General features: G+C 39.4%; 3 protein-coding genes across 3 annotated transcripts in view; 1 reads left to right on the forward strand and 2 right to left on the reverse strand.

Moving 5' to 3' along the window:
- Positions 1-10,916, reverse strand: part of cdh16 (cadherin 16, KSP-cadherin) — a 163,059-nt gene extending 152,143 nt beyond the window's left edge. Inside the window, exons 1-3 of the mRNA XM_034192397.1 lie at positions 10,751-10,916; positions 10,294-10,344; positions 10,093-10,191 (exon numbers count right to left, since the gene is read on the reverse strand). Coding sequence (XP_034048288.1) covers positions 10,093-10,191; positions 10,294-10,344; positions 10,751-10,768 — 168 coding nt within the window. The 5' untranslated portion in view covers positions 10,769-10,916. The remainder of the gene's footprint in view (positions 1-10,092; positions 10,192-10,293; positions 10,345-10,750) is intronic.
- A 107-nt stretch (positions 10,917-11,023) lies between these two features.
- On the reverse strand, positions 11,024-14,831 carry rrad (Ras-related associated with diabetes). Its single transcript, XM_034192386.1, has 5 exons — positions 14,522-14,831; positions 13,928-14,323; positions 13,226-13,299; positions 12,937-13,141; positions 11,024-11,990 (listed from the first exon to the last, which is right to left on the reverse strand). Exons 2-5 carry the CDS (start codon positions 14,301-14,303, stop codon positions 11,713-11,715), a joined length of 933 nt encoding a protein of 310 aa, XP_034048277.1. The 5' UTR covers positions 14,304-14,323; positions 14,522-14,831; the 3' UTR covers positions 11,024-11,712.
- A 2,250-nt stretch (positions 14,832-17,081) lies between these two features.
- On the forward strand, positions 17,082-27,239 carry LOC117529584 (ATP synthase F(0) complex subunit C2, mitochondrial-like). Its single transcript, XM_034192415.1, has 6 exons — positions 17,082-17,105; positions 17,353-17,448; positions 19,780-19,851; positions 26,567-26,766; positions 26,870-27,059; positions 27,103-27,239. The coding sequence occupies exons 2-5, from the start codon at positions 17,410-17,412 to the stop codon at positions 26,982-26,984; spliced, it is 426 nt and encodes a 141-aa protein (XP_034048306.1). The 5' UTR covers positions 17,082-17,105; positions 17,353-17,409; the 3' UTR covers positions 26,985-27,059; positions 27,103-27,239.

A 27,239-nucleotide genomic window follows, 5' to 3' on the forward strand; every position in this document is an offset into this window, starting at 1 on the left:
TCCGGCCTTTAAGGTGGTGGTGATGATGTGGATGAGTGACAGCTGATGCTGATGACGAGTAACAGCTGTCACTCCCGGTTGCTATGACGCCCTCTCGTGCTTGAAGCCCGCACTTCAAGCAGGGCGCCATCTGGTGGTGGTGGGCCAGCAGTACCTCCTCTTCAGCGGCCCACACAACAGTCAGAAGAATAAAAATCAGCCATATTACTTTGTCACTGTATATAGATCCCCTGGCCCATACTCTGAATTCTTAGATGAATTTGATGAGTTCATCTCTAACTTGTCGACTAGTACAGATAACATTCTGATTATTGGTGACTTCAACATTCATATAAATAAGCCTTCTGATCCCCTCTGCAAATCATTTATGGAAATTGTGGATATATTAGGACTTCAGCAATGCATTCAGGACTCGACGCACATAAGCAGAAATACCCTGGATTTGGTTCTCGCACATGGTATTGCTGTCACAAATACTGACATCATGCCTCTTGCATCAGTGGTCTCTGATCACTCACTTATTAGGTTTACAGTTTCGCTGCTGTGTTTAGTGGAACAACAACCTTATTTATCACTGTGGTGACAGATCAACTCCTCAACTATAACTGAAATTGAAGCTAGACTGCCTGATATCTTAGCTTCACATTTGGAAAATGCCCAATCAGTAGACGGTCTTGTGGATATTTTGAACTCAGCGCTCAAAACTACACTTGACATGATTGCGCCATCCATATTAAAACCACGCCCCCCAAAACACAGTCACCTTGGTTCAAGAATTACTTGCATGACCTCAAGCATAAGGCTAGAGGTTTAGAACAGAAATGGCGTAGTTCAAAATTAGAGGTATTCCACCTCATGTGGCGTGATGCTATCTTAGACTATAAGCATGCACTATTAGGTCTACAAAACGTCTACAAAAAGCACAACCTGCTTGTGTGATCCCATACCAACAAAACTGTTTAAGGATCTGTGGCCCACTCATGGGCCAACTGTGCTGAAAATTTATAATCTCTCATTAACCTCTGGATCTGTTCTGAAATGTTTCAAATCTGCAGTGATTAAACCATGGCTTAAGAAATCTAATCTTGACCCTGGTGTAGTGAAAAACTATAGGCCGATATCAAATCTATCATTTTGGTCTAAAATTCTGGAAAAGGTGGTTTCACCGAAGCTCGTGGACCACCTTACTGAGAATAATCTTTTTGAGCCACTGCAGTCTGCTTTTAGAAAATATCATTCCACAAAGACAGCTCTCACTAAAGTGGTGAATGATCTTCTGCTCACAATGGATTTGGACACCACTATAGTTCTGGTGCTGTTAGATCTCAGTGCTGCATTTGATACCGTGGATCATCATATTCTACTTGATAGGCTGGAAAATCATTTTGGGATTACTGGGAGTGCCCTTGCATGGTTGACGTCATACCTGACCAATCGTTCTCACTGCGTTTTGTAAAATAACACTACCTCTAACTTTCATGATATGAAATTTGGCGTTCCACAAGGGTCTGTCTCAGGCCCCCTGCTATTCTCCCTTTATATAGCACTCCTTGGGCATATATTGTGGTGTTTTGGGATTACCTTTCATTTCTATGCTGATGATGCTCAGTTACACATGCTGATAACTGCTAGTAATCTCATCCACATAAAATCCTTAGAAGATTGCCTTGCATCAGTGAAATGCTGGATGTCTCGCAATTTTCTACTTTTAAACTCTGGATAAGACTGAAATGATGGTTCTTGGTCCAGTGAGACATCAGCATCAATTTGACCAGCTAACGCTTAGCATAGGCTTGCATGTCATACATCACACTGACAAAGTGAGGAACCTTGGGGTAATTTTTGATCCTACATTATCCTTTGACCTCCACATTAGAGCTATTATGAGGAGTGCTTTCTTCCACCTGCAAAATATGGATTTGTCCCATCTTGTCTATGGCTGATGCCAAGACCCTGATTCATGCGTTTGTCTCTTCTAGATTGGACTACTGCAATGTTCTACTTTCTGGTTCAGCGCAGTCCAACATTAGGGTTCTCCAATTGGCTCAAAATGCTGCTACCAGACTTTTGACAGGAAGCAGAAGGTTTGACCACACAACACCCATTTTGGCATCTCATCACTGGCTTCCTGTCCCAGTTAGATCAGATTTTAAGGTTCTGTTACTAACCTATAAAATTGTTCATGGACTGGTACCTCCCTACTTATCTGACCTACTTAAACCCTATGTACCAACCTGGGCTCTGCGTTCTCAGGGTGCAGGACTACTTTGTGTCCCTAAATGGTAAATGGACTGCATTTATAAAGTGCTTTTTCATCTGCATCAGACGCTCAAAGCACCTTACACACCAATACCTCACATTCACACCAAAGTCAGGCTGCTGCCATGCAAGGCCCCCACTATATACCGGGAGCAACTAGTGGATTAAAGACCTTGCCCAAGTTCCCTTAGTAATTTTCCCATCAGGCTGGGATTTGAACCGAGGATCCTCTGGTCTCAAGCCCAACGCTTAACCACTAGACCATCACCTCCCTGGGGTGAATAAGAAGTCTGCAGGTCACAGAGCTTTCTCTTATCATGCCGCTGTTCTTGTGTGTCTGTATCTACCGTGGGGCCTTGGAGCATTATATTGTTGAGTGTCCATTAAAAGGCAAGGCCACCGTCAGACATATAATTCACACAACTCATATAATTCACACAAAATTCTCATCCACTCCTGAGTGGATGAGAATTTTATGGACCACCACCTGGCCAAGCAGTTGGCCATTTGCGAAGAACCCCTGACTGAACTGCTTTGTGCCAACACATAAGAATGGCTGGCTGCTGCCAGTCGTGACTCATAAGACTGCCCCAGTATGCCTCATCGTGTCAAGTAACCACAATAAACACTTGCAGTTTAATATTATTGATTCATCACACAACACAGTTGTTCATCGGTGGTTCAAGCTGCATAGTCCAATCACTGAGTGGTCCTCTGGTAAAATAACCATCTGGTTAAGTTGCTGCAATTCCAAGTGCATATCTTCTGTATCACCTGTGAGTTCCATCAATCAGCACTCACCACCCAGAGCCCTGCAACAGTAAGCCTGGCACACTATCACACCAGCATTCTGCATTTGATTCCTCCAGAGGCATTTCCTCCTTTGTGCTGGTTGAATGTTTGGTTGTGTTTTGAAATTTTAGTGTATTGATTAAGTCATATTGTTCCTGCACATTCCTTTGGTATTGCTGTTATGAGTATATATATGTATATATGTATACATTCTTTATTTTATATGGTATAAGGAGAGGGTATTTATAAGCTTCGCTTCTGCCTGCAGCCTTTTGGCCACATGGGTACTGTTACTGTTGATCTGTGTGCCGAATAAATTAAAAAATTCAATTCAATTCAAATGCAATGTCTTTGGAGATCAACCTCTTCATGAGACAGGCCTTGGAGGACATTCAGGTCCCCAAAGAATGCCAGTCCAGCAAGTTGTTTGTCCCAGACATCGTCTGCCCAAGGGTTCTTTTGTGGGGACATGCTTCCAAACTGATTTGTCACCCTGGTTCTTGTTGAACACTGAGTTTTAGCTCCCAGAGATTTTGGTGACCCACCTAGGAGAAAGATGTTTGGGAGTTTGTGGCTGCACTGCACAACACCTTTATAAAGCCTCCTGCTGGTCACCTGCAGCCCCTACTGATTCCTCATTGCTTCTGGTCCCACATGTCAGTTAACTTTGTTGCTGAGATGCCTACTTCAGGGGACAACACAGTCATTTTGAGGATTGTTGATAGTTTTTACAACATGGTGAACTTTGTTAACCTTGGTAAGATGTCAAACAAACCACAGAAATCCTAGTCCGGCATATTTTTTGCTTTCTGTATCCATCTGGATATTAATAGAGAAGCTTGAATCTTCGACTGGACTGGGTTGCTTGACGCGAGGACGTTTCGCTTCAAATCGCAGATGCTTCCTCAGCTAAAATTCTTGCTCTGGTAGCCTGACTTCTGTCTTGACTCTTGTAGAGAAGAATAAACAGAAGTCACAAAAGCTGGAGTTTTAAACCTATCCAGACCCCTCCTACCAAGAGGCAGACTACTATATAGGCTAGTGACTAAACAATAGCTCTAATTAGCACCTATTGTGCTCTAGTTAACACCCTCCTAATGACAGGGCAGCTGTCCCTCCTAATGATGGGATGGATGCCTCTCCTGATGGCTCCCTTGACGACTCTCCTGATGATATGTATATTCAATGCATCAAAATTTTTAAAGCTAATTCACTTTGCTGATGACACAAATATCTTCTATAGTAGTTTAGATTATAACGATCTTCTGGAAACTGTGAATATGGAAATGAATAAATTAAAGAAATGGATGGACACCAATAAATTACTGTAAAATCTAAGTAAAACAAAAGCTATGATTTTTGGTAATTATAAACATAGAAATGAATTCCAAATTATTATTGATGGTGTACAAATTGAAAATGTATCGGAAAACAAATTTCTTGGTGTAATTATGGACAGCAAATTATCATGGAAAGCCCACATCAGGCACATAAAAACTAAAATATCTAAGAATCTTTCTATTATAAACAAAGCTAAGCAGTTCCTTGACCAAATAGCACTCCTTATTTTATATTGTTCTCTGGTTCTCCCCTATTTCACATACTGTGTCGAAATATGGGGCAATAACTATAAATGGTCAACAAAGCCGCTATTCTTATTGCAAAAAAGAGCCATGCGGATTATTCATAAGGTTGGTGTCTTAGAGCACACCCATGATCTTTTTATCCAGTCCAAATTATTAAAATTTCATGACCTTGTAAAATATTGTACTGTAATTATGCTATTTAAAGCATTCAATAATCAACTGCCAAAAAATGTGCAAAAATTTTTTTCTCACAAAGAGAAGATTCATAATCTGAGAGTTAATGGAAATTGTATTTTACCTAAGGTACAAACCACTCATAAAAGTTTTTGTGTGACAGTATGTGGGGTAAAAATGTGGAATTCTCTGGATCTACAGCGAAAGCTTTGCCCAAATATTCACAAATTTAAGTCCTTGTATAAAAATGCAGTTTGGTCAGAATACAGTCATAGTAGAGTTTGAATGTCTTGTTGTGCACTTGTCTGTATCAGTGCTGTGTTTGATACCTGAAGTTTCCTTACCATCGTTGGTATGTGAGTTCTTTCTATTGTATTACCATTGTTGGTATGTAGCTTGTCATTTCTTATATGAACATTTATTGTATTTACTAATCTACTCTTCATTTATTTATCAATATTTGCGATGTGAATGACTTGTTTCTTATTTTGGTGTGTTATTTATTTTGTTTTGTTTTGTTTGTTTGTGTGTGTGTGTGTGTGTTTTGTTTTTCTCAACTGATATGGAAATTGGAAGTCAAATATAGTTTAATATTAATGTAAGATAATTCTTCTTCCCACTCCTTTTCCTGCAAAAATTAAATGTATCTGATTGTTTAATATGTACTAGGTTCATGTATTCTGTTACACTGCTCAAAATGAATTAATAAATGAATGAAATGAAGGAATGTGAATGACAGTTCATCTCCACCTTAAAGACACTAACCACACGTTTGAGGACAAGGAAGTTAAAATCTTAGCCAGAGAGAAGAAATGGTTTGAGAGAGGGGTCAAGGAGGCATTCTATGTGAAACAGCTGAAACCCAGCCTTAACCGGGGAGGGGGTCTGAGATACGCTTTGTCTCCTGTTTACAATGGGGTACTCAGGTAGTTTCTCTGCTCAGGAGTTCCCAATTATACTTCTTCCATTTTTTCATTTTCTTTAAACAGTTTTGCTAAATAAGACTCATTTCTTTTTTCTTATTTAACATTACATAGTCAGACAAACTTTACAATTCATCACTCTGGATGGTGAAATGTCAGAATACTGGACAATAATACTGTGATCACTAGTTGTAACAATTCATCTAGTGATTTTTGTTTTTTTTACAAGTTGTTGTTTAGCTTGCAAAATAAAAAAATAAAAAATAAAATTTCCATTCTAAATACACAAAAGCTAAAAATGAAACAATAGCTCTTGAAATGAAATTCAAAAAGAATTTGCAATGAAACAAGAGCAATCAGAGATTTCTGCTGTCCGCCAATCCGGATCTGGATCACCTCCAAAATTCAGTAGAGTCTTCCATGCCCTAATATCTGTGGTGCAAATTTGGTGAGAATCTGTGAAGTAGTTTTGATGTAATCCTTCAAAGCCTATACAAAGGGTAGGCTTGATCCAGAATCCAGATCCGGATCTGGATCACCTCCAAAATTTAATGGAGTCTTCCATACTCTAATATCTATCTGTGGTGCAAATTTGGTGAGAATCTGTGAAGCAGTTTTGACGTAATCCTTTAAAGCTTGTATAAAGTGGATCTTGATCCAGAATCTGGATTCGGATCTGGATCACCTCCAAAATTTCATGGAGTCTTCCATGGCCTAATATGTATCTGTGTTGAAAATTTCATCAAAATCTCTGGAGTAGTTTTGACATAATCTTGCTAACAGTAATTCTTCAAAGACTATATAAAGTGAAATCTTGATCCAAAATCCACATCCGGATCCAGATCACCTCCAAAATTTAATGTGTTCTTCTATGTCCTCATATCTATCTGTTGAGTACTTTTGATGTAATCCTACAAAAAATTAAACGCCGATGATTGTATTGCATCCTTGGCGGACGTAATAAAACAGAAAAGAAAGAACAAGGCAGCTCAAATTTGGAACCTTGAACCAATCATTTTTACACATTTATTTGAAGAACCGCTTAAATGATGACTTGATAAACACAATGCACAGAGTGCATAAGACAAGACTATTTCTGGAGGTCAAAAAACAAAAACAAGTCTCTTTTTTTAATTATTTGAATAGAGCTATAGTCCAGAATTCAATTATCTCACAATCTTCTAACTCTTGATGCAAAATCACAGACCATAAAAGCAAGAATGGTGTTTAGATGTTCTGAATACATTTCCATCCAAATACCTACGTTTAGCTGGTCGCACCCCTCTGAGTCACCTCACTTTCAGGCATTTTTAGTGCTTTTGTACTCCAGAGTGTGCAGCCCGACTGGATCATTTGAATCGAGATGTGAAGAGCGACGGCTGTAGTTCTCGTTGACGAACAGACTCGTGCTTTGACTCGGTCTTACATGCTTTCATTTCACAAAGTGGTGTTATTGTCTGACTTCTCCGTTCTTGAGCCCAATTTGAAGTGCATGGTGACGACTCAGACACACTAAGTACTCTTCATATAGTGTAAAACAGCACTATAGAACCAAGACCTAGGCCAGGTACTCATACACTCACATAATCCAGAGGCCGGTGTGAGTGACATGAAGAAAACAGCCGCCTGCCACTCAGCTGGACTGAGTGCAGAGGCTGGGTCTGACGCCTGAAAAGCATTGTGTGCATGCTCCAATTATAGCCTAACGGTGACGACATAACCGTCATTCGTCTTCAATGCATTTGTCTGAGTGTAGAAGGAAAAAAACAGATTGAACCTATTTTTGCTTCCCAAATGTTTACCTTCAATTTGTACTAAAATAGCAGAAAATGAAGGTTCAGCAATACAAAAAAGCCTGCTGTGTCGTTAAATTGATTTTGTTATTCGACCGGTGGACACTTCGGTTTATTTAGTTCAACCTTGAGCAAAAGAATAGAACTCTCACATAATGAGAGATGATAGTCTTTATAAGCAGATTTGTATGCATGAGCTGTACCTTTTATAGATAATTGTGTAAACACTTTGGGCACAGCGGAGATGATCCAAAAACAATGAAAGCTTTTAAAAATGTCAAATAATTTACAATAAAGACTGCCAAGCATAAATTTAAAAAACCTTGTGTGACTACGTACTCTTTAGTTTTAAAATGGAATAGTTTTTTCTGAACTATGCTGTGGTTTCACAAGAATATTGCGTTGATCAATTCATTATTCATTGATTAATCCCCTGTTTATTGTCTTTGTTAAATTATGCATTGGGCTGTAAAACTACAACATAATCAGATTTTTATGAATATGAATAGATCTATTATTAACTTTAACTCTGTGATATTTCATTTGTTTTTAAATATTTGAATATTTCAAATATAGACTTTTCCTGACACATTACATACTCGTATATGCATTTAACTCATTGTTTTAGCAATACCAGTCACATTAACTTACATGAACTTAATATTTATGCTTTTAACTAACCTTATACAATTTTCTGGAGCCTGTTGATAAAATAAATTTTATTAAAATAAATGTTTATTTTTTGAGTGTACTTTGACAATTTCTATGTGTTTTATATGAGCACATTGTAATTAGCATAGCATTTAGCATATTTTGGGTAATGGATGAATGGAAGTTGTAATGTATAAAAAAACCTGATATTGCCAAGAGGCATCCTCTGGTGCTGAAAATTAAGCAAAAGCAGAAGGGCTAAAATCTGCAGTTCCTTGAATAGGTGCTTGAGGTTGGCTTTAAAAGTGAGTCACTCCATGCTAATATGTCCCACTTTAAAGCAGAAATAAACATGTTTACAGCCTGGTACATAAACAATGGATGTGGACTCTATGGGTAGTTCCCCCTTCATGACAGCTGTATGGGGGTGAATTTTTATGTCACATGTAACTTAGCAGTTTTTAGTATTATTTGAATTGTATGTTTGTGCAGTTAGCACTAATGAGCATGCCCTTACCAAAAAACAGTACTTATAAGTATATAAAAAGTAAACTAGAAGTATACTTGAAACATACTTGCATATACTACTTTTTGGTAAGGGCAGGTATTGCTAGCTTGGTGATGTTAGCTATTCTGAGGTTGCTATCGTTAATTAGGCTGTATGCTGGTCATACATTTTAGTGCCCACACCCAAGCCACTTTTTATGAAAAGCACTGCTCAGTCAGCAAAAATATACATTAATCAAACTCTCAAACCAAAGGTTACCAAGAACGCTAGCCTTGGCTAACTTGGCAGGTTGATAGGTAGATATAGGAGGACATGCTCAGGCTTAATTCATCCCTCTCAAGTCAGACCAGTCTTCCACTTCAACTCTTTACCTATTTTTATTAGGCAGAATTAAGCATTGTGAAGATGACACAGCTCAATCTCATGTTTTTTCGTGCCACTGTCACGAAAAGTGCCAGATTTTCATGAAACGGTTTTATATTTTCCAATTTATAGTCTTCCCCTCCTCCTAACTCTAACCATAACCATATCATAAGTGTCTACCCCCCCAAACCCTAACCATGAACCCCAGACCTCCCATCACCCCACATTTCTTGCCCCCGTCACAAAATGAATTTGTGTCCCCATTACTAAAGCTCCCCATTTTCATGCCCCGTCATGAACCCATAGATTAATATACTTTTCGTAATGCCGTGAGACTGGGTTGGATGGCAACATCTAGAGCCCTCCTCCATTTGAGCTTCAAACCCACTGTTCAGAAAACCTATGGATGACTTCACATAGGGTCTGTCCAGCACGCATTTGCAGTCTTAGTATATTACACTGTAAAAACAATTCCTTTGTTTTTACGGAAAAATTGTGGCAGCTGTGGTTACCAGGGGAATTCTGTAACAATTACAGTGAATATGTAAATGGTTTTACATGAAAAATATAAATTTTACAATGCAAACCTGTTGCAATTTTATTGTCTATTTAGAAGATAAAATCTCTGCAAAATGGTCACCTTATGGTTAAATATCCTCAAAATGTAGTTTAAACAGACATATCACCTCTTTTTTCAAACCCTTATATCAGTATTTTACTTTTGTAAAGTCCTCCTGTATTGTACAGGTTTTGGTATTAATTGTTCTATGTTTAAACTACAGTAATTTGTGAAGTCTAAAATGGCATATGATTATTTTGACATGTTTGCACTGTTAAATTCACAGTTCAGTTTCATTGCACATTTTACACATTATTGTTGTAAATTAAACTCTACTCCATTGTTTTTTTTGTTTTTTTTTTAGTTTTTTATGTCGTAATTTCACAGACTTTGTTTTTACAGTGTACACAGAATTTGCAACTAAAAAAAAAAGCTACTAGTAACACATAGAAATACTCATTGAATTTGACAGAAAAAGCCTTACCTTTGCTAAGTACCATGGGAAAATTCCATCGTAGTTTTCAGGTACACCAATTTTTACGTTTGCCCCAAAGCATGGCGTAAATGTTTTTAGTGTCACCAACTGTGAAACAAGAAATAAGCTGTATCTTATTTACATTCTTGTAAAAGTATTTTGCTGTTGTAAATCAAGAAATTGGAATGCAAATAAACCGCTACAGCTTACTGCGAGAGCTACGGCGAGCATGGAAACACGCTGTCTGTCAGCCATCGAGCCCTGCAAATGTGACATATTCACAACTCAGCCTATAAACCATGTTCTGACGCTTTACTAATTCACCAACACACAGAATACAGAACACGTTTCATACTCTGGCAAACATTACTGCACCCAAACCATTGCGGCTGCCAGAGACACAAACAGTGATATCATAAAAAATGTGAAAGTTACACTTCTCAAAAAGTTTTAAATTATTTAACGTCAGTGCTGTCTCATTTTTTATACAGCTGGAAAAAATCTGATCCCCCTCATCACCCAGCAAGAACAAAGTTCAGACTGTGGGGCAGCCGCTTCTCTCCAGATCTCACCAACAAACTTTGGATTTCGCTCAAAGACAACAGATTAAACCACTGAGATAAAGTAGTAAAATATTCTGACTCCAAACAAAATGTTCCTTCCTCACCGTCTCCATGTGATGCATCTGCTCCCTCAAAGATGTGCAGAAGGCTTTTAAATTGAGTGGAAAAATTGCATTCTTCTATGCTGTCGGTGGATTAATGGTTAACATTTTCACACTAACGTGCTTAACTACGCCGTTTCTTTCCTGAGAAACCAGTGCTGTTCCATTACAGTGATACCATCAAATGAATATTTATGAAGTTAGAAATTCAGCAATGAAAAATCTACTTCCTGCTGTGTCCTGTTTTAGTTAAACAGAGGGGGGGGAAGAGTATGGATTTTACTTTTTATTGAAAAAAACAAAATCAATGTATACAAATAACATCAAGGTTCACAAATCCAATATAACTTATTGCTTTACTCATACATTCACAACCTGAATTCAGTATTCCGGAACAACGTTACAGAATTTTATTATTTTTTCCGCAGCTTTGAGCAGTCTTCAGTAACTTGGCAGAGGCACGATCCTGCGTACCACGTTTCAAGTAAACGCAATTCCGTGTAACTGTGTGGCGTGACCGATCGCCGTGTCCGTTAGGACATGAGATGTACGCTGCATTCACCGTCATTCATGTTAAAGTATGTACAACGAACAACCCAGCAGCAAGGCCAACTCTGCAACTACAACGACAAGCCCTTGTGGATTTTTCATACATACTCAACACATTATGACAGCAACTTGTTAAGGTCAAAAAAACAAACAAACAAACAAAAAAAAACAAAAAGAAACTTACAAAGTCATGCAGATCATCAACATTGTTGTGATATGACTTGAGTAATGCCAGTCATGTCCTGATTTGTAAGTCTCTGCTTTTGGTTGTCATCTAAAAAATAAAAATATAGATATTTCTGTACAGAGCTATTAGTCCTTCAGGGTTAGTGTTAAACACACACACAGCTTCTGGTCTTCAGAGGCTAAAGAACAAAAAAACAAAAAAAACAAAGTCCTTCTGTTCTGCCTCGTCCTCAGAGGATTGTTAAGTCGTGGCAGGACTTTGACTTCTGTCTGAAAGCCATCTTCTTGTTCTTGCGGGCGACAATGCGACCCAGAAAGCGCTTGGCTTTCTTGCTGATGCTCTCCCGACGCCTGCAGTTGGCCATGCGGCGTGCATTGTCCTCCTTGCTGTCTTTCCTTAGACGGATCTGCCTCACAATGCCCTCAAACAAGTCTTGTACATTGTGGTGAAGGGATGCGGATGTCTCGATGAACTTGCAGTCAAACACCACGGCGCAAGCACTTCCCTCTGCAACACAAGAGAGAAACACCAACAAGTGTTAGGATGCACTCCTTATGAAACCCAGCTTGACCCTTGTAATGAAGAGAAATGATCCAGTCATAGCTAAAAGCTGCATGTGATGATCAGATTACTTCAAGCTTCACGTAATTTATTTGATTTGCCTCACAATCTATGATTTGATCCCTGAGCTGAAAGCATACACCGCCCTAGACACACTCAAAAAAAAATGGCTCTTTGGATGAACTCAATTCAATTACGTGCAGGATGTCCATCTAATAAATATATGTAGCCCCAACTCAAATAAAATACATCCATGCAAGATAATATAATTTAATTTAGTTGGGACTACAGATATTTATTCGATGGAATCCAATCCAATGAGTCAGTTTTTTGAGTGTATCACACAAACAAATGACTTATTGGATGAACTCAATTATGTGCAGGATTTTCATCTAATAAATATATGTAGCCCCAACTCAAATAAAATACATCCATGCAACATATAATTTAATTTAGTTGGGACTACAGATATTTATTCGATGGAATCCAATCCAATGAGTCCGTTTTTTTGAGTGTATCACACAAACAAATGACTTACTGGATGAACTCAACTCAATTATGTGCAGGATTTTCATCTAATAAATATATGTAGCCCCAACTCAAATAAAACACATCCATGCAAGATAATGTAATTTAATTTAGTTGGGACTACATATATTTATTTGATGGAATCCAATCCAATGAGTCTGTTTTTTTGAGTGTATCACACAAACAAATGACTTATTGGATGAACTCAATTCAATTATGGGCAGGATTTCCATCTAATAAATAAATAAATATAGCCCCAACTCTAGTTAGGACTACATATATATATTAGATGGAAATCCTACTCATAATTGAATTGAGTTCATCCAATGCATCAGTTTTTTAAGTGCATCTGTGGCCGACTCACCGTCTACGGACACCTCTCTGGACCTCACTAGGTCACTCTTGTTGCCCACAAGGATGATGGGAATGTTCTCAGACTGCCGGGCGCGGCGCAGCTGAATCCGCAGCTCTGAAGCCTTCTCGAAGCTCGATTTGTCAGTCACCGAGTACACAATGATGTAGGCGTCTCCCATCCTCATGCACTGCTCCTTCAGCCACTGGCTGTTATCCTGCAGGAATAAAGCACATGCCATTTAGCGACGCACATTTCCAATCCAAACACCTACGTTTAAAAGGAGAACCGTTCTTCTCACCTGCTCCCAGATGTCATACAGCATGATGGATGCCTCTTCTTCATCCACCACAATCGATCTGTCGTAAGTGTTTCCTAAAGAGGAAACATGGAATATTATGTCAGGCATTTCCACAAACAAACAAAGGAGCTGTATGTTTCTAATCTGTAATTTATATTGTTATGACTGTAGGCCACACTGAAAAAAGGAAACATGACTTAAATATGTACATCAGTTGCACATTGTCGAAATGTGTGCAAATAATATAATTTTCTTATGATTCTCAATTAGAAACATAAGAAAATTATGCTATTTGGACACATTTCAATCATGCATTATTTAAATTATGTTTCCTTTTTTTTTCAGTGCACGTTAAGTGATTGTCAGGTCAGGATCTTCCTTTATATGAGGATGTGTTTGCAGCAGGAGCTGGTGCCTGGCTGTCTAGATAGAAATAGCCATGATCAATCCGGCCTGAAAACATCACTGGCCAGATTTTAACTCTCTGATCAATTGGATAGTGTAAAAAGAGTGAAACCTTTGGTTAAAAAAAGCAATTACGTGATTTAAGTGATTTATCTGTGTGTGTGTGTGTGTGTGTGTGTGTGTGTGTGTGTGTGTGTGTGTGTGTGTGTGTGTGTGTGTGTGTGTGTGTGTGTGTGTGTGAGAGAGAGAGAGAGAGTCATCCTCATCACGTGAGTCATCTTCAGCATCACCGTTTACCTGCTTCGTCGCAGTCGTGACCAGCATCCTCAACTCCTCCGAAGACGCGCGCCAGGCTGGACTTGCCGACGCCGTGCTCCCCGAGGAGAACCACCTTGTACACCTGGTCCTCGGCCTCGCTGCCGGTGGAGATGACGGAGTCGGAGGAGTTGGAGGCGCAGCTGCCCCGGTGGTGTTGCTCCCTCGGGGAGTAGGAGGTGCAGCGCAAAAGGTTGGAGACGTCTTCGGTTTGGCCCGTCTGTGGCACGGTGGCGCGCAGGTCGCGGTCGTCCACGGGCATGCTCCTTCGGTGCAGGTTGGGTAGATTCATGGGGAACGGAGTGCTGCCTCTCCTCTTGTCCATGTTCCGCAGTTTGTCGCCTTTGTTCAGAGTCATTGTGCTTCGAAACCGAGAATCTGCGGAGAGACGAGCCGCGAGTTAAGGCGCCGCGCGCCACAAAGAAACGGAAAAATGGGTATAAATGTTTCCTGTCTCACTTCAAAAACCTAATTTGTGATAAATATTAACTGTCCCACAAATAGCACGAACTGCTTTGGAACAACAACAACAAAAAAAGAAACAAACAAAAAAAAAAAGATAAAACCGTCACTTACTCGGTGCTGTCGGGTAAAACGGAGAGAATCCAATAATTCCTGTAGGTGATCGAGGTTCTTTGTCCCACAAAGAGATTTTGACTTCTGTCTGACGATCGGTTCCTGCTCGACCTATTTATGTGGAAGCGACAGTGACGTAGTCAGGGATTCGCCCCGGATCATCACGTCTCCGTTTGTTTAGCGGTGCGTAATGGTAACATCACGCGCAGGAGGGGGAGGATGACTGGAAGAGCTGAGGAATCTCCCTTCCGCATCGCCAAATGGAGTTTGTCTTCGAGGAGGTGGACAGAGACGGAGCCCTGAGGAGGGAAAGCCCACTTAAAAGTCAGAGCGATGCAAATCTAAACCAAGGAGATGAATGTACAGCAGCCTGCCTGGCAACATGACTGCAACATGGTAAAGGCTTTAAATCTGCTCGATTTTATCACTTGTGTTGGGGGTGTGAAAACCTGAAATATCATATATCTACTAATAAAAAATAAAAGAAATAGGAAAGGCTGACAGGGGTGGAAGGATTTATGGCATATAGAAAATTACCCCCCAAATAATAATGAAAAAAAAAAAAAATCAAAGGGGCATCCTTGCTCAACTGAATATTTAGCAGCAAAAACAATTCTGCTTCATTCTTCTGCATCTTCAATATGTTTTAGGTATCATATTGCAATTTTTAAGCATGGTCAGTGCATAACTTAAAATCAATCATTAAAGTTTGTTTAAAAAAACAGACTAATATGATACGATACAAACATGCAACAACAACAATAAGAAAAATCTTCATCTTATTATTATGGAATCATCATCATCATCAAGTCTCTTATGGGTTTGTTCCTGTCTCTTTAAATGTAAAGGAGCAGTTATGTGGGTGTGTCACAGAGAGCACAGACTTGCTCAGTGGGCTATCTATACTCACTGGCTGCTTTTTTAGGTACACCTTGCTAGTACTGGGTTGGACCCCCTTTTGCCTTCAGAACTGCCTTAATTCTTCATGGCATCGATTCAACAAGGCGTTGGAAACATTCCTCAGAGATGTTAGTCCACACTGACATGACAGCATCACGCAGTCGCCCATTCAACCAGTCTGACTTCCAACATCAACAAGGCATTTTCATCCACAGAACTGCTGCTCTTCTTTTTTTGGACCATTTTCTGTAAACCCTACAGATGGTTATGCCTGAAAATCCCAGTAGATCAGCAGTTTGTGAAATACTCAGACCACCCAATCTGGCACCAACAACCACGCCACATTCAAAGTCACTTAAATCCCCTTTAGTCCCCATTCTGATGTTCGGTTTGAACTTTTCAGCAAGTCATCTTCACCACGTCTAGATGGCTAAATGCACTGAGTTGCTGCCATGTGATTGGCTGAATAGCTATTTGTGTTAACAAGTAACTGAGCAAGTGTACCTAATGAAGTGGCTGGTGACTGTATGTCACAAACGATAAATGAGGTATATCATGGGATCGATTCCCACCAAGTTTGCATGTTCTCCCTGTGTTTGCGGGGTTCTCTCTGGGTGCTCCAGCCACATCCAAAGACTTGTAGGTGTGAATGTTTGTTTGTGGCCCTCCAGGGTGTATTTCAAGACAATATGCATCCACAGGACATCATCAATTTGCATTAATTCTCTCTACCTGCCAACTCCAATTAAGGATGGGAGGGGGGGGGGGGTTAATTGGGTTGGAGTCACCAGGCAAACAGCACAGAAAAGACCAGTGAGAGGAAGTGACTCACGACTTTGTTGCTGCGAGGCATCAGTGCTATCACTCATCCACCCTGCCGCCCACTGAGGTGCAGTTACATCCTAATCAGTCTCAGTCTGCATCCTCAAATGTTTTGTTGGACAATCCACGTTCACGATCAGACACATCAATCACTCAGTCCAGATCAATTTTATATGTCTGCTGCGAAGAGCTTAATCCTGAAGCACGTGATACATATCTTATCCCCCCCCCCCCCCCACACACACACACACACCCCCACCCCCGTTTTGCAGGAGCGCACGGTTGCATGGATGTTGCGTGGCGTGTTGCTGCCCCCTCGTGGCACGATGTTACAATACAGCCGTGTGCATCAAGCCTCCACGCGCCGCAGTTTCGTGCACGCGAAGACCACAATTATTACTACCATGAGCACAATTGATTTTTCCCTTTAGACAATTCTGATCACATTTCGTTCCAGTTCTGAATGTATTTGAAGTTCTACTCACACAGCTGAGCTTTGTTTTAGTTAGACACACAGGACGCGTTGGAACATATGGTAAATATTGTAAGCTGCTTGCAAAAACAACAAATAAACAAACAAAACAAGCAAACAAACAAGCACCCTCTCCCCCTCCAGAAAGGCCTGATCCACAGAGTAACACAAAAACAACAAAAAAAATTAACAAAAATAAATCAATCCCCATTGCCTGATTTGCCTCAGATTTTGACTTATCGCCATTGTAATGTATTCTTTTTTTTTCACATTGTGTTATGTGTGGTTTGTACTCACTTTCGGAGCAGCACCTGAACGCAACACTGTGCTCGGCATTGCGCGTGCGCCTTTCTGTGTCTCTCGTGAGAGTTCGACCTCTACTTCATACTGGTCAGTGCTGCCAATCTGTACTTATACATTTGGCTAAAATATGCGGTTGCGTCCTGTCAGTATGTGTATTTAGGTTCGTTATTCTGTACGTTGTGTGGCTGCTTGTAATTTGTCAGCTGCTTGTTTTGCGCCGTTGTTGTGTGTGCTGCTGAGTCGGCTTGACCTTACTTGTGTGTACTCCGATTAGGATGCTAACAGCTAGCCATCAGAAGCTGTTCATTATTGTTTAATTTCTTTCTTTTTGCAGATCAGAAACACAAAATAACCACCGGTACCTTTTGTAGACCTAATCAGATCGCCAGATATGTATACCTGTGCTAAGTTTGTCTCAACGTCCACTCTGGTGAGTGTCAGTGAATGAATGAATGAATGAATGAATGACACATTTGATTTTACAGTCCTCTAAACCAACTGTTGCCATTTCAAGTTTTTTTTTTATCTTAGTTTGGCGTTGAAACTATGGTTGGATTGGATGAATTTATAGCAAATGCACATTTTAAGTGCCTACTACATACTTGTATTCGAACTTCCACATACTTAAAATAGAGAAGGAAAAGTAGCAATTGTTATTTTAAATCCATGCTCATGAAAGTTCAGGTCTGTCACATTGAGCTGGTGCTGTACATCACCTTGCATCCTGGATGGTATCCATAGGGGCAGACAACCAGTTGAGCTTCACCCCTCAGTAGCGAGCTATCTTGTAACTAGATGCGTAGAGCCCGACCGATATGGATTTTTTTGAGGCCAATGGCGATAACAATATTTGGATGAAAAAAATGCAGACAATCGATAAATCAGCTGATTTGCCGATAGCTGATAAATCAGCAATATTATTATTATTATTGTTATTTTTTAAGGCCGTGGCTATTCGCACGGCGGCCGTGTCCATAACTCTCATTTGGCTATTCACACGGCAAGACTCTAGTACGTATATTCGCACGGCAAGACTCTGGTGGCAAAACTTGGAACTACTTGTATAAACAAATATACTGCCTTCAAGATGTCATAACTCCTTTAATATTTTTCGATTTTGATGATTTTTTTTTTTTTTTTGGCCGACGTGTCCATATCTCTCATTTCACTATTCGCACGGCAAGACTCTGGTGGCAAAAGACCGACCCTATTCGAATGGCGGCCGTGTCCATAACTCTCATTTAATGCAGTATGTTTGTTTATACAAGTAGTCACCAGAGTCTTGCCGTGCAAATAGCCAAATGAGAGTTATGGACACGGCGGCTGTGCGAATAGCCACTTCCTTTTTTTAAATGAATAGAATGTTCTTTTTTGGACCCTTAACAAAAAAGGTATGAGCTAAAAGCTGAAGCTTTGTCCTCATATTGATTAACTTTATAACAGAGAAGAATTTTCAAGTTCAAAAAATGCAATCAAGTATTAAACCTTTGTGAAATTAGCAAATACATATCCTTAAAAAGAGTTGTGAAATACATCTGATCTTGTACCTCTTGTTGCTGCAACTTAGATATAGGTTCAGGATAAGGATATAGATCCTTATAAACGTACTTGTATGCTTTTGTCAGCCGATCAGTGCAGTGTGACGGCGACCTACGGGGGCCGGTGATGAACACATTTAAGCAGGGGTGCAAGCAGCTCTCATTTGAATGGAGTCAGAGCTCCATCTACTGGACAAATGGTGCAAGGACATTTTACATTGCCAACACAAACATTATTTCAGTAACTGTTCTGTTTATGAGAAATTATTGGCGTTCTATCGGCAAAATTTCGGCCGATAGTGAGTACTTTGAAAAGGGCTTATATCGGCTGGCTGATATATCGGTGGGGCTCTATACTGTAGATGTACCATGGGTGTCCCCTGGGCCATGTTCAACCCACATTTGGTCAAGTTGTTGGAGGTGCTGGAGGATGAAGTTCAGGTCCATTTATACTTTTTGAGGATGTGCAAACTCTACATGCCGTTTCTTTTAATTTTTAGTCCTTTGAACTGGAGGTCTGAAGGGTTAATGCCATCAAGATGTTTCCCTGGTGTGCTGTGCGCGGTGCAGTTTGGACAGTTTGTCAAAAATTGTTTAATGGAATTGCCTGAAATTTGGTACAGATGGGTGACTGTCTGACCATGGTAAGTTGAACTTTCTCATTGATTCCATGTGGGGACCCTCAGAAGGGTAAAGTATTTCAGTGGAATACATACAAATGACTTACTTAATGTCACATTCCCCATATTTGTTCAAAATTACTCATTGTCCAAAGGCATTCAGGCCCCTTGACCTTTTTATGTATTCTGATATAAAGTGCATTCATTTAACTTGTAATGAAGAGTGGCAAATAAATATTTGATTTGATTAGATTAGACATAACTTTATTGATCCCTTGTAATGGTAATCAGAAATAATCTAATGCGTTAGTTTATCAAAAAGACTAAAATGTCTCGACTGAAACGAGACTAAAATGCATTCAGTTCTCTCTTTTTGATTACAACTAGACTAAAATGAACACTTTTAGTTGAAAAATAAATTACTCAATAAAACTTGTATGTGAATGACTGAATATGACTAAAACTAAAAAGTACACTTGACAATTTGGTTAAGACTAAATAAAAAAAAAAAAAAACAGGTGACAAAATTAACACTATTCAGAATCAGAATTTATTGTCTCTCAGTGGGAGGATGTAATAATCGTTCATGCTTTCTGCTTACAGGTCCGTGTTGGAGCTCAGGTGCTTTATCGTCCACTTTCAGCAGCGGTTGTGTCAGATGCAAAGAGAATAGAGGTGAGCTGCAATGTCTGCTGGGATTTGTAAGTGATGGTGGGGCTTTGTCATGTTATAGAGCCTTTTCAACTTAAATTTAACTTCCATGCTTTTACATTTAGGTTTTTCCTTTTTATTTAGATATTTTTGCCTGTTTCGGTGTTATGTTAAGGCACCTTGGCACTTGCACAAATTTGATCTCCGCACTGCTGCGCGATTCATTGTGCCGATGCATCCCATTTGACACCACGCTATATAAAATCATAATTTCATAGCAAATGACACATTTGCTGTCAGAACTTTGCTGATGAAACCATTCTCTCATCGCTCCCAGACTCACAGAGAAATTCTCTACAGCTGCAGGTTGTCTCGTGCGTGTTGTGTGGTGGAGAATGCGTTTGAAATCTTGTTTCAAAGGTAATTATTTACAATATATATATTGTAATGGATTACTATACTCAACAAAAATATAAACGCAACACTTTTGGTTTTGCTCCCATTTTGTATGAGATGAACTCAAAGATCTAAAACTTTTTCCACATACACAATATCACCATTTCCTCAAATATTGTTCACAAACCAGTCGAAATCTGTGATAGTGAGCACTTCTCCTTTGCTGAGATAATCCATCCCACCTCACAGGTGTGCCATATCAGGATGCTGATTAGACACCATGATTAGTGCACAGGTGTGCCTTAGACTGCCAACAATAAAAGGCCACTCTGAAAGGTGCAGTTTTGTTTTATTGGGGGGGGATACCAGTCAGTATCTGGTGTGACCACCATTTGCCTCATGCAGTGCAACACATCTCCTTCGCATCATCCGTGAAGAGAACACCTCTCCAACGTGCCAAACGCCAGCGAATGTGAGCATTTGCCCACTCAAGTTGGTTACGACGACGAACTGGAGTCAGGTCAAGACCCCGATGAGGACGACGAGCATGCAGATGAGCTTCCCTGAGACGGTTTCTGACAGTTTGTGCAAAATGTCTTTGGTTATGCAAACCGATTGTTCCAGCAGCTGTCCGACTGGCTGGTCTCAGACGATCTTGGAGGTGAACATGCTGGATGTGGAGGTCCTGGGCTGGTGTGGTTACACGTGGTCTGCGGTTGTGAGGCTGGTTGGATGTACTGCCAAATTCTCTGAAATGACTTTGGAAACGGCTTATGGTAGAGACATGAACATTCAATACACGAGCAACAGCTCTGGTTGACATTCCTGCTGTCAGCATGCCAATTGCATGCTCCCTCAAATCTTGCGACATCTGTGGCATTGTGCTGTGTGATAAAACTGCACCTTTCAGAGTGGCCTTTTATTGTGGGCAGTCTAAGGCACACCTGTGCACTAATCATGGTGTCTAATCAGCATCTTGGTATGGCACACCTGTGAGGTGGGATGGATTATCTCAGCAAAGGAGAAGTGTTCACTATCACAGATTTAGACTGGTTTGTGAACAATATTTGAGGGAAATGGTGATATTGTGTATGTGGAAAAAGTTTTAGATCTTTGAGTTCATCTCATACAAAATGGGAGCAAAACCAAAAGTGTTGCGTTTATATTTTTGTTGAGTGTAATTGCAGGAGCCCAAGTCCAGATCCATCACCTTGTTGAAGGACTTTCAGACAGATGTTGAATTTGCAAATGCTCTGAATACTTTTTACACAAGATTTGATATCTCAGATCACAGTTCAGAAATTAAGGAAATAAAGCATAAAGTGAAAGACAGTCAGCACTTTTTTATTTCTCAAAAAGAGGTAGAAAAATCTTTTTGTGCCCTCAAACCAAAAAGTCAGGGCCCTGATAATGTTTGCAGTCGCCTCTTAAAAAACTGTGCTAAAGAGCTGAGTCTTATTTTCCATTTTATTTTTAATATGTCTCTGGAAATGCAAACTGTGCGAAATGTGTGGAAAGATGCTGTTGTCCCTGCCACCAAAAATTGTACTCCAAAGGTTCTAAATGACTTTAGGCCTATAGCTTTGACGTCCATTGTCATGAAAACCTTTGAGAAATTGGTGAGAACTGAAATTATTAATCAAGTAGGTGCCAACTTGGACCCTATGCAATTTGCCTATAGGCCAAATAGAGGGGTCGAGGATGCCACAGTCACTTTAATGAACTTACTTTTCAGACACCTTGAAGGGAAAGGTGCACATGCCAGACTTTTATTCATTGACTTTTCTTCTGCTTTTAACACAATTCAGCCCCACATTTTAGCCTCAAGACTTTTAGAACATTTTAATCTAAGTTGCAATCTTGTGGGCTGGATTCTGAGCTTCCTCACTAACAGGACACAAAAAGTTAGAGTAAATGGGGTCTTGTCTGATCAGACCCAGTCCTCCACCGGGACACCACAAGGTAGTGCTATCTCTCCACTTTTGTATATTTTATACACTGATCTCTGCAGAAGTTGGAGGGATAGGAGGACTATTCTTAAGTATGCAGATTACACTGTTATTGACAGCTTGCTACAGGACAATGAGGTTGGCCACAGTCCTGCTGTTGATGATTTCTTGGATTGGTGTGAGAAGTCTTTTCTACAGATGAATGTATTGAAAACTAAAGATATGGTCATTGACTTTAGGAAGGGTTCCCACAAACATGGAGTAACTCTTCTAAAAGGTCAGGCTGTAGAAACTGTGAGCACCTATAAATATCTGGGTACTGTTATTGATGACAAACTCACTTTTGAGTCAAATTGTGAAGTGGTGTGTAAAAAAGGACACCAGCGCTTGTTCTGTCTTAGAAAACTGGCATCCTTTCACATTGACAAATCACTGTTAACAATGTTTTATCGTTGTTATATCGAATCTGTTTTATCTTTTTGTTTGGTGTCATGGTTTGGAAATTTGTCAGTTAAAAACAAAAACAGTCTGAATCAGATTGTAAAATGGGTGAGCAAAATCATTGGAGGAGAGTCTCAGCTGTATCCAACCTCTCTGTACATGAGGCAGGTCCAGAGATTGGTTGAGGCAGTTCTAAAGGACGCCTCACATCCTCTTTTTGATCAGTTTGAACTGCTCCCTTCAGGACGGAGGTATAAAGCTCCTTTCTGCAGAACTAAGCGCTACAAGAGCACTTTTTTCCTGCTGCTATTAGTGTTCTTAACAGATGACTCTGAATGTATATTTAATTAATTTATCTGCTATTCTGCATTGAGATGGCGCACGCTTTGTGACTTTCTTCTGGGTGCCATGATATTGGCCTGTACTTGCACTGCTCATTGTATTTTTATATTTTTATTTTTATTATATTTATGGTATTTTTTATCGGTATTTATGTGTTATGTGATTGTTATGAATGGAGTGACTCACTGCCAAACCAAATTTACCTTTTGGTACAAATAAAGTGACCTTGACCTAAAACAGTTGCATTTTCATATCATCATATAGTGGCTGAAAGTACAGTAGAATGGATAAAATAGCTGGTGATGTAGGTTCTAACAAAGTTTACCATATGTACACAGTGTTAATACATTTTGTACATTGGCAAATGTCACGTTTCTGTCAAGGGCAAACTGGTATAAACTGATTCTACACTGTGTGTTATGGGACTAGAAGCTGAAAATGAAAAGCCTCATATTTATGGATTCACCATCAGGGGTACAATTACACACTTGTTTCAATAAAAAAACATTAGTGACCATCATTAACTGCTTCATTATAGGGTGGGGGCCAAGCGGTTAAGTGCACTTGCTTTCTGTGTGAAAGCAAGTGCACTTCTGCCCATTCACCATGTAATGTGGAGTTGCATCAAGAAGGGCGTCCGGTGTTAAACTTGTGTCAGATCAACATGCAGTTCGACCTTGAATCTGCTGTGGATACCCTGAGTGAAAACAAGTGAGAAGCCGAAGGGACTTAATATCAACTGCGTCATTATACATATCCTGTTCACTCTGTATTTTTAGTTTCTGGAAATTTTTCTGTGGAACACTGGCGTGCACTTGAGTGTACAGCTGCACAAATTTAACAGTGCTTTATCAATTACTCAATGAATCACCAATTATTATCATAATTGATTAATCAATTATGATCATAATTGATTAATCAATTTGAGTCTTTCTGTGTTTGAAGAAAAAAAAAACAATATTCTTTTGACTTCAGCTTCTTAATTGTGAATATTTTCTGGTTTCTTTCCTCTTCTCACAATAACCTGAATATTTTTGGGTTGTCGATGAGGGGGAAAAAAGACATTTAAGGATGTCATCTTGAGATTTGAGAAATACGATAGACATTTTTATAATTTTCTGACATTTTTAGGACCAAACAACAAATCAATTGATCATTTAATTTGTGGGCTAAAGGTGATGTTTCCTGTTGCATGTACAGTATCTGCTGTGAACATTTAAGACTCATAATGTTAATTTAAAGATAAGTCCATACAACTGGTTGGCAACAATTGCAATTTTATATGCAATTCTGCTCATTTTTAAAAATGAATTTGCCATTTTTGCTCAAGAGGAATGATTTTTGTTTGTTTTAAATACTGAATCTTTTGGAGGATTCTGATAAAGATGAAGCTAAATAGGAGCTTTAAAGTGACAGATGTGATTGAAAGAGGCTGTATTCCATTTTTAAACACAATTCTGTGTTTAGATAAAACTACCATCCTTAGTTTTTCCCCCCTAAATACAGACATTTAACAAGTGAACACATACGTAATTGTCTAATTTAGTTTGTTTCTCTTTTACATCTTCCAGGCATGGAACATGGTTCTGTCTAAAATCTAACATCACAAGCTGACAGACAGTCAGTTCCTTCAGTCAGGTCCATAAGTATTTGGACCGTGACTTTTGTTTGTGTGTGTAAATTCACATGAAGCTGAAATGAAACGATGATGATGTGATTGCCATGTAGACTATCAGCTTTAATTCAAGTGGATTAACTATTGCATTAATCATTATAGCCCTTTTTATAAACCATCCTTTCCTTGGGATTGGTATTGATAAGATTTTATCTATCGATTACGCTTATCGATTCGATTCCCTTATCAATACCTCTTGTGAATTTTCTGTGTACTAAAATTAGGCTTTACAGGTTTTTTATGTCAACAACATTTTCTTGAGTCTTAAAAGTAATAAAATCTGTACATAGTCACTGGATCCTTGATCTCTCGACATAAATATAATGTGTACATGGTGGATCCTGGATCTCTGGACATAAAATAAACAAAATCTGTAGTTTTTATCAAAAGCATTTCCTTTCAGATATTATTATCATAGCCTCTGAGCTGAGTTCTTGCAGCCGGCTGTGCTGCACGTCAACATCAGTGTAATTCATAAAGAATGCAGGACATCTTATTTTGGGAGGAAAAAACTAATTCGGTCTTTTGTAGTTTGTTGTCTGTATTAAAACATTTGATTTGCAATTCGCTTTGAAGTTATTAATACCAACCAGACTATCTTTCTGACTTTACTTGGAGAGAGCGACGGAGCCTTTGAAGCTGTAAAAACGGAACGGAGGACGATTCTCGTTTCTTGCCCACATCAATACAAGAGTCCCAGTTAGTGACTTTAATTCGCTCAAAGGTGACTCACGATTGACATCCTTAAATGTCTTTGAGAGGGGCTAAGAAGCGGACTTTCTGCTTCTGAAAAGCGGTGAAGCAGAGAACCAACGAAGCAGCGGGTCAGAGGACTGCTGCGTTGCTTCAAGCAGAGCCACTGCAGAAGCGGTTGATTGCAGACCCGCTGCAGGGTTTGCAATCAATGTAGAGAAATGATCATTTTCCTGATTAAACACCCTAAAAAACAACGGCGCTCTGAAGGACCGATAAGGGAATCATTAAGCAACAAGGCTGTTGATGTCGGATCAAATAATTTCTTAATGATTCTTGAAAAAAAAAAATGGTTTTCGATACCCGACCCTAGTCCTTCCATTTTCAGAAGCCATAAGTAATATAAGTCTAAATATTAACTAAATATAAACATTATTATAAATACAAGTCATTACTTTTGCAGTCTGTATTCTTTAGACAAGTCAAGGGAAGGATACATGAACATTTCCAAGTGACTGAAGTCATTAAGACAGCAAGTCTGCACAGAGTAGACAGTTCATAAAATTAGTAACCATAAGAACGACACTAGTGAGGGAAGCCACTAAGACGCCCATGACAACTCTGAAGTAATTATAGGCTTCTGTGGCTGTGATTGGAGAAACTGGGCAGAGTACAACATTTGTCTTGTGTGTCACTACTCACACAGCTTCATTGTGGAGTGAAGCAGAAAAGGATTTTCTTCAAGAGAACAGACCAAATCACAAAAAATATAATGCAGTAAATCAATGTTTTTATAATTTATTAATTATTTAGAATAGTCAGCTCATTCTACATTTCATTTACTAGTGTTACACCCTTTAATGATTAAGGCTAAACTGTCACACTTTTTAGATAATGGCTGGATGGGAAATGTTGACATTGTATGAGTTACTTCGGGCAAAGGTGACGTGACCAGTAGAATACTGTGCCTATAAAGGATAAAAAGTAAGGTTATTTCAGCAGTCATGTTACAGATGAACAACTGACAGCCTGCTGAAGATAATTATACCTATGTATCAGATATTCCTTGACAAAATTGCATAGGGAGTTTTTTTTTTTTTATTTGTTTCTTAATTTGCAATATTTCATTCCTCCTGACATGGTGACGAAATTGAGGTTTTTCTTTTTCTGAATACGTTCAGAAATGAAAGAACTAAATATGCCATTTCACTTTGTTTACATTGTGTTGCTGTTTGTTGTTAAGGCTGCTTCACTCATGGTACCACAGAGTCTTGCTGCCCCCCAGCAGCAGATGGCGTTGAGGGCATTTCAGACCAGTGCTGTGAGCCATGACATCGACACTGCAGCAAAGTTCATTGGAGCGGGAGCTGCTACTGTGGGAGTGGCTGGATCTGGAGCTGGGATCGGAACGGTGTTTGGGAGCCTTATTATTGGATATGCCAGGTAAACGAGAAAACACATTGCCATTTTAAGTCTTGTTTTATTCTCCACCAACTAGGGCTTGTTGGTGATACTTCTAACACTTTATTCCTCCCTTTCTCAACAGGAATCCCTCTCTGAAGCAGCAGCTCTTCTCCTACGCCATCTTGGGCTTTGCCCTGTCAGAAGCCATGGGTCTCTTCTGTCTGATGGTCGCATTCCTTATTCTCTTTGCGATGTAATAGTTACCTACATACTCCAGAAAGGGCTGTATAATGTTGTGAACAAGAATTTACATCAGTAGTTTTGAGGTGCTCTTGAATTATACACTGTGTCAAAGGCGGGTTCAGTTTCTGAGATGGTTTGTAACATCATGATGCACCAAACACTGCAAAGCCAAAATTATGAATGATGGTTTTGTCATCATGTTGTATATTTCATGGTTTTTGTTAGTGATCATGCATCTAAAAAAAAAAAGAAGTTGAACATTTATTTTA

This window comes from Thalassophryne amazonica, chromosome 2 (assembly GCF_902500255.1).
Source record: "Thalassophryne amazonica chromosome 2, fThaAma1.1, whole genome shotgun sequence".
Classification (NCBI taxonomy): Eukaryota; Metazoa; Chordata; class Actinopteri; order Batrachoidiformes; family Batrachoididae; genus Thalassophryne; species Thalassophryne amazonica.